At 37.5% G+C, this 12,394-nt stretch overlaps 1 protein-coding gene across 2 annotated transcripts in view; it reads left to right on the top strand.

Moving 5' to 3' along the window:
• Window positions 1-9,884, top strand: part of NEURL1B (neuralized E3 ubiquitin protein ligase 1B) — a 73,334-nt gene extending 63,450 nt beyond the window's left edge. For both annotated transcript variants that reach the window (XM_074212408.1, XM_074212407.1), the window contains exon 5: window positions 2,569-9,884. In XM_074212408.1, the coding sequence (XP_074068509.1) occupies window positions 2,569-2,813 (245 nt within the window). In that variant the 3' untranslated portion in view covers window positions 2,814-9,884. The remainder of the gene's footprint in view (window positions 1-2,568) is intronic.
• Window positions 9,885-12,394: the final 2,510 nt, after the last annotated feature.

Below are 12,394 nucleotides of genomic sequence, written 5' to 3'. Positions count from 1 at the left end.
TGTGTTTGTATGAAATTATTAGTTTCTCCTTTGGGCAAATGAGATAATGTATGTAAAATGTTTGACAAACCTTAAAGCACTATATAAATGCTAACTATTATTATTATTATTATTATTATTATTATTATTATTAAGCCCCATTTAAAAGAAAATCAACTTAGGGCAGATTTAACACTTTTCCTCAAGCATGTGCTTAGGTGATCATTTTCCCCAGCCCACACTTTTCAGGCTTGTGCTCCTTATTGCCTTCCTTCTGCAAGTCCATTTCCTTGGAACTATGAATTGAAAGGGAGGTAAATATGGAGATGTAGTGGTGAACATTCCTCCAAACCCCTCAATACTTAGGCACCTTGAAGCAAACTGGATCCTTCCTCTTATGAAAATATTTGTAGGTCATCCCACAAGTCTGATTCTTGTCTTTCTAGCAATACCAGGGACAAATAAAATGAGATATTTGAATAATCAGATATCAAAAAGCTCACTGAAAAATATTGTAATTCACTAGCTCCATCTGTTCTCACTTCCCTAACCATCATTAGCTAGTGTGGTGGTACATGGGCAAATTTCCTTAGAATTTTTTTCCTTTCCTTAGATTTAATTCTATTTAATTCAGCATATATTAAATGACTACCATGGATAAGGCCACTATTCTAGATATTAGGGAAAAAAGGTGATAATAAAAGTATGCTATCTTCTCTTAAAGTTTTTAAAAAATAAAATTAGTATATATTTTTAACATTCCTTTTTTTAAAATTTTGAGTTTCTGACCTTTCTTTCCCACTCACTCTTTCCATATTCATTGAAAAGGCAAGAAATGTGATATTAATTATACATGGAAATCATACAAAACATATTTCCATATTAACCATGTTGCAAAAAAAAAGGGAAGAAAGTTTTTTTTTTTTAGGTTTTTGCAAGGCAATGGGGTTAAGTGGCTTGCCCAAGGCCACAGGGCTAGGTTATTATTAAGTGTCTGAGACTGGATTTGAACCCAGGTACTCCTGACTCCAGGGCTGGTGCTTTATCCACTGCACCACCTAGCCACCCTGAAGAAAGTCTTAAAAATAAAAAATATACTTCAATCTTCACTTTGAATCTATCAGTTCTCTCTCTTTTTTATCATAAAGTCCTTCAAAACTGTCTTGAATCACTATTGATCAGTACAGTCAAATCATTCATAGTTGATCATCATATAATATTATTGTTCTCCCTTGTATGATGTACAAATTGTATAATGTTCTCTTGGTTCTGCTCACATCATTTTGCAACAATCATAATTCTTGCCAGATTTTTCTGAAACTATCCTGCTCATCATTTCTTTTAATGTAATAATATTTCATCACAATCATATACCACTTGTTCAGCCATTTCCCAATTAATGACTATCTCCTCAATTTCCAATTCTTTGTCACCACAAAAAGAGCAATTATACTTATTTTTTGCATATTTAGGTCCTTCTTTGTTTTTTTGGAGGGATGCAGATTTCCATATATAACATTATAGCCCTTTGAATATAGTTCCAAATTGACTGGATCAATTCACAACTCCACCAACATTGCATTAGTGTCCCAATTTTTCCACTTCCCCTCCAACATTTACCATTTTCCTTTTCTCTCATTTTAATTAATCTCATAGGTGTGATATGGGCATTTTAAGAATTTTTAATTTTCATTTCTCTAAACAGTAGTGATGTGGAACATTTTTTATGGCTATAGATAGCTTTGATTTCTTCTTCTGAAGACTCTACTTGTATCCCCTACAATTTATCAATTTAAGAAAGACTTGTATTTTTTCATAAATTTGTCTCAGTTTCCCATACATTTGAGAACTGAGATCTTTATCAGAGAAGCTTGCTGTGAAATATTTCCCCAACTTTCTGCTTTTCTTCTAAATGTGGCTGTATTGGTTTTCTTGGTGCAAAGCTTTTTTAATTTAATGTAACCAAAATTATCCATTTTACATCCCACAATCCTTTGTCTTGTTTGGTCATCAGTTCTTCCTTTATCCATACATCTGACTGGTAAAATGTCCATGCCTCCTTAATCTGCTCATGGTTTATGTCTAAATCATGTACCCATTATGATCTTATCTTGATAAATAGTATGAGATATTGGAAATGACTCTATTCTCAAAGAATTTATGTTCATTTCAGGTAGAAGAGAAGGCTATAACATGTACACAAATAAATAAATACAAAATATCCAATTTAAAAATCAAGAGGAAGAGGATACTTAGTATAGAACTGGGAGGGGAACTGGAGATAGGTATGCTATCTTTGAGATCAGAAAGACCTCACACAGAAACTAGCACCTAAATTGTGCTTTAAATGATTATAGGAGGTAAAGAGTGACTTCCATATTCTTTTCAATTGTGATTATTAAAGTTTATTCTTTCAAATTATACCTAGGTATTGATCCAGGTGTAGTTTGCATAATCTGATTCTGAGGTCAAGATTTAATTCTTTTGGTAGTATGCAATTGGGGAATGGTGTGGATTGTGAATTTCATGGTTAAAAATTTTTTCACGGGGAAAGCATACATTTGTTCTTCTCATTTTTCTTTTGAACAGTGACTGCTCCAAGCTCTCCTCTGAGTCCCCCCACATCACCTGCATTCTCCCCTCCGGAACCTCCAAGCAACAAGAATGGCGAGTGCACCATCTGCTTTGACAGTGAGGTAGACATGGTTATCTACACTTGCGGCCATATGTGCCTCTGCCACACCTGCGGTCTTAAACTGAGGAAGCAGCCAAATGCCTGCTGCCCGATCTGCCGACGCACCATCAAGGACGTCATTAAGATCTACCGGCCTTAGTCCTTCCATCATACCCCAAACCCACCATCACTCAAGTGGGCAAAGGGGCTTTGCAAACAAAACCAGAACCATGCCTTGCCACCCACTGCCAGTGGCTGGTCCCTGGTTATGCCAAGAGGTTTCCCCATCTCTTCTCAATCATTTTTAATGATAGGAAAAGTAAGGGATCTGGTCTAATTAAGAAACTTGGCAGAATTCAAGGGAGGGAGTGTAGCTGCTTTTGGTGAGATAGTACTTTTCCTAAAGATACTGTCCTATAGATAGATGATCACAGGCATTGTCACATATAATTACTGTAGTATATGTACTTGCTCTCTCTAAGACCCAGACTTGCCCAGCTAGGAAAGTGTCAACCTCTGTGCAATGCTTCTTGGGAATGGTTCACTTGAGAGTGTGTGTGTGTGTGTGTGTGTGTGTGTGTGTGTGTGTGTGTGTGTGTGTGTGTAGAGGAGACAGAGAGAAGGGAGAGCAAAGAAAAAAGGGAGAAGAATTGGGGGATAGCATAGGGAGAAAAACGAGAGAATGAGAGGGAGTGAAAAAGAAAGAATATGAGTGAGTGAGAGAGAGAGAGAGAGAGAGAGAGAGAGAGAGAGAGAGAGAATGAATATGGGAGAGAGAATGTAAGAGAATGAATGAATGAATGAATGAATGTATTATGAATTCTGAGCTACTGGAGATAGGAGCTTCCAGTTCCACTGAGCCCTCCCCTGCCACACTCCCAATTCTCTCCGGAAGCCCTGAATAAAGAGCTTCTCAAAGAACATCCAAGAAATTGAGAAACAGCTACAATCAAGTGCACGTATCCCTTTCCACGCTCTTTCCCTCCTCAGGAGCTGTTGGATGAGTGACTATTGAACATTTTCAGTTTTTGCCCAACCAGAAATATTACTTGGGTAATAATATTTTAGAAAGGGAACTCAGATCATCCATGCTCTGTTTACAATCCCAGATGTGAACAGCTGTATCTGGGTGCTTAGTTAAAAAAAAGAACAAATGAGAAACTTGTTGGCTTTTGATTTTGGGGTTGTTTTTCTTTTTTTTTAATCTCCATCTTTTGAGAGTGATTTCACCAGTACCAGTGTGCAGCAGAGCTAGGGTTCTGACCTCTCCCAGAAGATTTGTTGCCCTCACACCTGCTCTGCAGAGTGGAATTTTATGCACCATGCACCTTCCCCCTTCCCCACCAACTCCCCAGTACTTTTTAGAATATTATCTTCTTAATCTTTACAATTAGGAGGCCCCCATGGCATGGTCACCTTTCCATAAAAAAAGATGCAAGTATAGAGATAAGAACTTGCTCGGAGGTCATTTGATAATAGCTAGAACCCTTAGATTCTTCAGTTCATTATTTCAATCACTTGCCAAAGGTATGGCAATCTGGGGCACCCAAGGTGATGTTCAGTAGTTGGACCAGGGTCTGTCCTTCCAACTGAAGATAAATTTAGAAGCAGAGAGAGTTTGTTTTTATTGGCTTCCCATTAACTTCCTTTCTGGGCCTCTATGCTGCCTAGACCCTCTATCCTGGTCATGTTGTCAGTTAACTGTCAACTAATCTCTAGTGGATTATCAGCCCATAAGGTGTTAATTGATAATTATGGCATCAGCTGACAATCTTGAAGTGGGATCCTCTTCAGTGCATTTTTTAAGGAGGATTGTTTAATATAGCTGGCCCTCCTTGAGGAGTAGAACCCAACTTCACTACTTTTCTTTTCCTGAACATTCTATTACTGCTACAAGATCCTAAGGTGTCCTTAGATCATCTCCCATTGCAGCTGCAGCCACATTGAGTATATCATGAGTCCCTGTTCACAAAGGGCCATCCATCCCAATCTTCTCCACACCCATAGGTGCAAATCAATAAAAATGTACCTATGGCAAAAAGAGCTGACCTCTGTGATAGTCCATGCTGCCTTTTCCTTTTAAAGGATGTAATTCTCCTATAGTTCCAGGAGTTAGGAAATTGAATACTATAGCAAGAGAGCTGGTAAGCCCTGTTTGGGAGCCCTTTCTGGCAAATAGCAGTATGGCAGGAAGAGCCCTAGCCGGGAATTTAGAAGATACCCCGCTACCCCGCTACTTGCCCCAACCCCACTCATTTCTGCCTCTAACTCATTGTATAGGCTGTAGTCAAGGCTTGTTTTTGTCTCAGTTTTCTCATCTGTCAAATGGGGATAATGTTGCTTTCCCTACCTATTTTGCAGTGGCTCTCATGATGATCAACTTTGAATATAGGATGTGAAAGTTCATTATAAAGGTCAAAAATAATAGAGAGATGTGTAAAGGGTATTTATTTTTAAATGAAATCTTTTCCAAAGGGAAGACAGATAGAGGTAGAAAAGGAAGTTACTGTCAATTAGTTTTGGTTCCTTAGGCATTATTCTTCTGCCCTATGTAGGGTGTAAGGGAGAGAGCAGATCTTCAATTAAAACCTTATTTGATGTTAGAAATTCTGTATATTATTCTTTTCTCCTAACTCATTCAGAGACCAATGACTGACTGGTCCTCAGAAAAAAGGCTCAGCTCCAGAACCAATAAGAGCCAGTGATGACCATGGGCTATTAAGCTTAGAGGTTATGAGTGAAAAACAATTCGGTCAAGTTGAGTTAAAATGATATGTAAAAAGAAATGGCTGGGAGATCTTTTTTAAGTCAGGGTTGCATAATGGCTACTGAGCTGGCCTTGAAGTTAGGAAGAGCTGGGATGAATCCCTACCTTTGACATGGGTTTATGTATGACCTTGGGTAGATTACTTAACCTCTCAGTGCCCTAGTCAACTGGACCTTGTGACTCTTCCAAGAAAGAATAAATGATGCCCAATCTAGTTTCCATGTTGTGTATGTGTATTTGTACACTGATTCTTTGGAATATAGTAAGCCAGTATATGTCATATATGGCCATTCTTTCTGACCAAAATATTGGATTCACCAAAACAGCCTATTCCCCACAAGTATCAGATTACAGAGAATTTAACTGTATATATCTAAAGAGGACCACAAACCCAGAATGTAAAGGCTTTGATTTATAAAGAGGAAATGCTTGGTTTTAACTCCAGTTTTCCTTCTTATATTCTTCTTGCAAGTCTTTGTTAGTGCTTATTGTTGTCTCTTAGCCTCAGTTTCCACAGATGTACTATGAGGAAATTAGTTTAAGGATCAGTGAGTCTGTGGTGACTGACTCTAGCTTAGGAGCTATCAGGCCTCCGATGTATTGGGAATGTTGATGTGTACAGTACATTTCATTAAGGTGTGTACCCAATGAGGTTTTTTTTTTTTTTGGATTTTTCCCAATTACATTTTTTGGTGGGATGTGGGTAAGAGGTAATGGGATTAGAGGACTTGCCCAGGATCACATAGCTGGTGTCTGAAGTCATATGTACTCAGGTCCTCCTGATTCCAGAGCTGGTGTTCCACCTACCTGCTTCCCTGCTTTTTTAAAAAAATTTTTTAAGGCAAACGTTTATTGACCAATCATAAAGAACATTATTTTAGTTATCAAACCAAAGAAACAAAAATTTAATGAAACTTGATTTTTTCAAAAATAACAGCTAAACCTCTCCTAGAAATACAAAAATTTTTAAATACCAATTTTTTTGATACTAAGGTATGCCTGTGCTCAGACGGCACACCCTATGTATCCAAGCCTCCAATCAGGAAAATTGATGCCGAACATCATTTTTCCTTCACTTCCCCATCCTGCCAACCCTTATTTCAGCAACTCAGTAGCATTAGTGCCACTTTGATCCTTAAGTGCAGAGATTTGGAAACTATTAACGGGCGGCCCAGGCCTCTGAGAGCATCACAGGCACTGCTCCCGATGACCTGCCATGTGAGCAGAAAATGAGACAATGGCTTGTTTTAACCTGCCGAATCATTGCCATAAATAGCATCACCATCTAAGAGGAATTGGGGGCTGGGGTGTTGGGGTTTGATTGTGGTTTCTTTTTAAGCTAAGATTGTTCAGTGCTTGAAGCGCTTCCTTTTTTTTTTCCTAAATTAACCACTAAAATTCACTCAGTTGCTGCACGTGATGGCCACAGTGAATATTGTCTCTCTATGGTGTTGCCTTGCATTTTTCTTGCTTCTTTGTAATACCCAACATAGTCCTCTTTGCCCAGGATGAACAGTATGAGGTATACTGTTGTTCATGGGCTCTGCTTAAAAAGGGAAAGAAAAATCTTTAGAAGTGGCATTCTTTTTAACCTGGAATGAAAGAGCAAAAAGCATTTGGCATCCAGGAAGAACATGGACCCAAAATCTTATTATAGAATTTTCTCCAATGAAGAACAGGCAATATAAGGAAATGAAAAGAACTCAGGACCCAGAGTTAGAGGCTATGTTTGAATTCCACTTCTGCCACTCACTCACCATGGAGTTGGGCTATTTTGTTGCCTCCTCTAAGTCTCAATTTCCATAGCTGTAGGAGTTCTGTGGTTTTCCTTATCCTTCCAGAATTGTCAAAGATCTTATTAAGCCTTCAAAAGGTGAGAACTGGGCTATGCCTTAACCTTGCTAATATGTTTCATCATGCATCAGTGAACTGTTTCCAATTTTGGTATGATTAGAGGAGAGAAGAGAATTTGGAGTTCAGAAGACCAGAGGGCTTGGGTTTGAATTTTAAATCTGCCACCTTTTGACTTTGGGCAAGTAGCTTAATGATTAATAGTAAGTGATATGTATATATTACTAATTTGCAAAGCACTTTAAATATATTTTCTATCTGAGCCTTGTAACAGCCCTGTGAGTTAGGTACTAAAGATATTATCCTCACTTTACAGAAAGATCAAATGAAGACCTGAAGTCAAATAACTTACCAACACAGTGTCAGAGGAAGCATTCAAACCCATATCTTTCTGATTGTAAGTTCAATTCTATAACTACTATGGTACACTTCCTCTCATCTTATAGTTCCCAATTTCCTTATGTGTGAAATGAGAAGATTGGCCTAGATGGTCTCCAAAGACCCTTCTAGTTCTCAATTACCCTGCTCCTCAAATAACTAGAAACAAGGTTAATTAAATGAATTCTTAAGTAAGTAATGAGGTGCCCTTGTTTTGGGATTTTGTAGCAGGTTTATAATGGACCTAGTAGTTAAATCTAGAATTTCTAATGGAAGATTTGCACATAGAATTACTTTGAGAATTGCTCTTTTAAGCTTACCTGAATGCATTTCCAACCTTGAGAGAGCCAATCCCAACTCTCTCCAATAGAATCCACCATTATTACAGCTCCATTCTTTTACTCCACTGTTGATGGTGGGACAAAATCAGGACTGATACATGTATGCATGTGCTACTGATGGCCCCATACACCCCGGAGATGAAGCAATTAATGGAGCTGGTTCACAGAATTGCCACCAGTTCCATGTCTGAGAATGGGCACACAAAAGGAGAAAGAAACAATGAACCTTTGCAAAAAGAGTGAAGGAGTAAAGGGGTGAAGCCAGCAAGAGGTTTTGCAAGGGCTAGGCAACTTGTTTTCACTTTGCTGAACTTTTCTAGAGAGATTCTGACTCCCATATCGCATACAGTTGGGAAAAAAAACAGACCTCACCTTGATTATCCATTGAATTTAGTTGAGCTTTCAATAGGACATTATTGAAAGAGATGAAATGGACTTCACTTTGTTTTGACTTGGGGAGCCAGAGAAAACTATAAACCCAGACTTCTTAGAACATTGCACCTCCCAGCTCTCCTCATTGCCTCTCCCATTCCTAATCTCCGACACTCTTGAAAAGTAGAGATGCCTCAAAGGCAGAATAAGCCTATAGTTCAGTACTAGAACAAGAAAAGATGGATGGGTCCACAAGAATCTGACCTTTTTGGAATAACTGTTCTCCCTCCCTCTAGGGCCCCTGAGAAAATGACTTCTCCCACACTGTAGTTCAGAAGGTCAGAAAAAAAGGAAACAAACCTTCCCAGGGATCTAATGCAGACAGCCAACTCAGCCTTCCCAGAATGATCAAATTCTGACTAGACTGTGCTAGTTGTGCCTTTGGAAAGGGGTGGGTCTCGAACAATTTGGTACAAATGATTCTCTGAAGGGTGGTGGCTTTTTTTCCTTCTTTTTGCTGCTTTGTGATACTTCCCATTGGGATAATTTGGCAGTGATTTCCTGTCCATGCCCATTCAATGTTTGCTATCCTCCAGAGCAACTGTCTCCTTTGAGCAAAGTGACCAATTTGCAACACATAAGCTAGTTTCCTCTAATTCTTAAAATAGGTTTAAATTCTACTCCTGCACTTTCCTTGATTCATTTTTCTAGTCCTCATTTATTCCTGTAATTTAAAGAGTAGTTACAGATCAGCAATGATACAGGTTGTTTCATCTCCTGGAGTTCCCAACACTACTGAAATCACAAATTTGGTCCAAAAGACTAAAACTCACCTGGTTATACAAAGGGCAGGACAGAAGACTACCCATCTCTAATTAGAGCACTTGAGATAGCTAACTGAAAATCCTTGTCTCCAACAGGGAATCCCAGGCTAAACATTTAAGTCTAGATTATAGCTTGGATGGCAAGTCTGGAGTGGTCTTCACTCTGCCTTATTGCACCTTGGTGCAGGTTTCTGCAAGGGAGCCTCAGGTTCAGGAAAAAAAGAAGTCTCCTGGGAATAAGTAATTCAAAATTGTCTGTTTTGATGTCTTTTAAAAATTCCTTGATGAAATGACTTGTACAGAAATCTGTTTGTGCCTTATGGGAGTGTCTGTGTACTTTTTATCCTTTTTAAGCTACTTTAAAAAAATTAAGGGGAGAGAATTACAAACATGGTAGTTTTCTAGTTTTTTCTGTGATCACTGAAATTACTTTGCTTTTTTTGATATTTGAGTGACAAACTATATGTTTTCTTGGATTCTCCCTCAATCTTTGTACAGAGCTCTCTGGATTTGTCTCCTCATTCCCTTGATGGTTCACTTTGGTATTGGGAGGGACATGGACTTGCCCTAACTGTTGGGCCTCTCTAATTTTGTGCTCTGTGCGTGTTGTGTGTGTAAGAATTTTGTCTGTTTTTCTCTGTTTTACATTAATATAATTTTACCTGTTTATGAAACAAATAAAATTTTTGCTTGTTAAAGTTTGTTTCAGATTTTGTTTTGTAAACTATGCATTTAGCCACAGGGCAAAAGGTCTCACTGAACATCCATGATTTCTTCAATTTTTGAGGACTTTAAAGTAGTATTTTCAGGGAAAGAGGAGAGTCAATAAGTCTGAGCCCAAATTTAACTCGCTAGTAGTGAGGAGTTAGAAAACATCTGAAGAATATCAAAGAACTAACAAGTATGATGTGGTGAAAAGAATGCTAACCTACCAGGAAGGGAGTCTGATTTCAAACCTTGACTCTAGTACATGGTAGGTTAATGACTATGGGTCACTCCTCTGAATCTGTTTCCTCATATGTAAAATTGGGGATAATCCTTTCTGTTTTAACATTTACATTTTTTAAATTATATTTTTAAATATTTTTTATTTATTTTGAACTTAAATTCCTAAAGACAAAAAAAAACTGTCCATGTGCACAGTACAATCTGAAAAGAAGGTTCTCTATAAAATCATGATTTTATATTTCACACTATCTACTTATTTTGAAAAGCTATATAGCTTTTCAAAGGTACAATTTGTCCTACTCTATTTTCTAAGTTTCCTTCTACATTTTCTTTTATTCTCTACTAAGCATGTATACATGTATATATATATATATATATATATATATATATATATATATTCCCAAGCCCCTCCTCCCTCACCCTAGTGATGACTACCAATAGACACAAATATGCATATTTGCATATATAATATATAAATATATACATATTAGTGTTTATATATTAAATATGAATATTTGTGTCTATATTATATATAAATAAATACATATTTGTATCTATTTGTAGCCATATATTTATATATAATATATATATATATATATATAAAACCACACTATATATATTTCCATTTGCCAGTTCTTTCTCTGAAGGCAAATAGTAGCTACCTGCATAAAATTGGAGCTAATCCTTCTCAGACTGAGGCCCTTATAAGTTGTACACCTTTACACTGTTAAACCTTTAATCACTCCAAAAAATGTGAATTGATATGACAATTCAGGAGAATCTTCTGCCTCCATGCTTATGTCTTCCTTCCCCTTCTTTGCCATCAAATTCTTGCCTGCTCTTTAAAACCTAAACTCTAATGCTATCTTATCCAAGAAATCTCCTATAATTCCTTCCACACACATACTCAGCTAGTAAAGACATAAAAGAGTTGACAGAATTCTGAAAACAGATATACTATTACACTTCTCACAGAGGTATGAACTTAGCCCAACTATCCAAGAAAGTAACTTGGAATTTAACTAAAATGCCCTTACCCTTTGACTCAGCCATCTCCCTGCTATCTCATGGAGTTCCAGTACAGGAAGTTTCCATATCAATATATGTATTTTTGTGGTGACAGAACTAGAAGCAACGTAACCATCAGATGGGTAAAAAAAAAAATAAGAGACTATTAATATGATATAAATTAGATATGACAATTGTGAAGGAATCAGAGAAACATGAGAAGACTTCCATGAACTTCCATGGAATATGCATATGTCCTACTATGTATAATAATACCTATATATAATATATTATAATATGTAATAATGTATTATAAAATAATATAAGGCAAATAGAGAAAGAATATATGTAATGCATGCAATAATATCAATTTAAATAAACCAAAGGAAAAAAAATAAAATAAATTACATGTTATAATGACCAAGCTGGTTCCCAAAGAAGGTCTAGGAAGATGCACTTCTCACCCTTCATTGCAGAGATAGGAAGCAACAAATGAGCACTGTTGTATCTACTATTAATTTTGCTGAAAAGCTTTTTTCCTTTTTGTTTTAAAATCTTTCTTAGGGACGAGTCAATGCATGGGTAGGAGAGAGGGATATGTTTGGAAATGAATGTGAAAAAAAAAGACATCAATAGAAATAAATGTAATAGGGAGGAGACCTGGTTGAGGCCAAAGTCAAGGCCTCTCCTTCCCCAAAGGCATTTCTTTGGGTTGGGGGGGGGGGGGTGAAAGGGCTGGATTCAGCTAAAACTCCAGGCTTGCTCCAGTTTCTGGAATGAAACCTTTCTGAACTCACTTGATAATTTATTGGTAATCTCTGGGGCATGGCCAACTTTCCTCTGCCTATCTAAACAAGATTCTTAGGTAATGTTATTCCAGTTGGAAGGCTTTTTAGCACTCAGTCTAAGGTCTATGAGTGACTGTTTGAGACATGTTCTCAGTTATGATCTCAAGGCTGAAATAAGATAGGGTAGTTTCTATCTCACCCTTACACTAGTCTGGAAGCTGTATACACTGGGTCCTGGGTATGGTTCTGATCCTTATTCCTCATCTGCAAACTGTGAGCATTAAATTAGATCATATCCAAGGTCCCTTTTAGTTCTGCCTCTCTGACCACAGCATTCAATTATTGATAACCACTGGAAATCCTGGGTCTAAAGGACCAAGAATCAGCTATGCTCAACCTGCCCAACTAAGTCATACATGAAGCCATAAAATTGTATGCTATGAATAGTCTGGGCAGAACCCAGC

This window comes from Macrotis lagotis, chromosome 1 (genome assembly GCF_037893015.1).
Source record: "Macrotis lagotis isolate mMagLag1 chromosome 1, bilby.v1.9.chrom.fasta, whole genome shotgun sequence".
Taxonomy (NCBI): Eukaryota; Metazoa; Chordata; class Mammalia; order Peramelemorphia; family Peramelidae; genus Macrotis; species Macrotis lagotis.
This window is presented reverse-complemented; position numbering and strand designations above follow the sequence as displayed.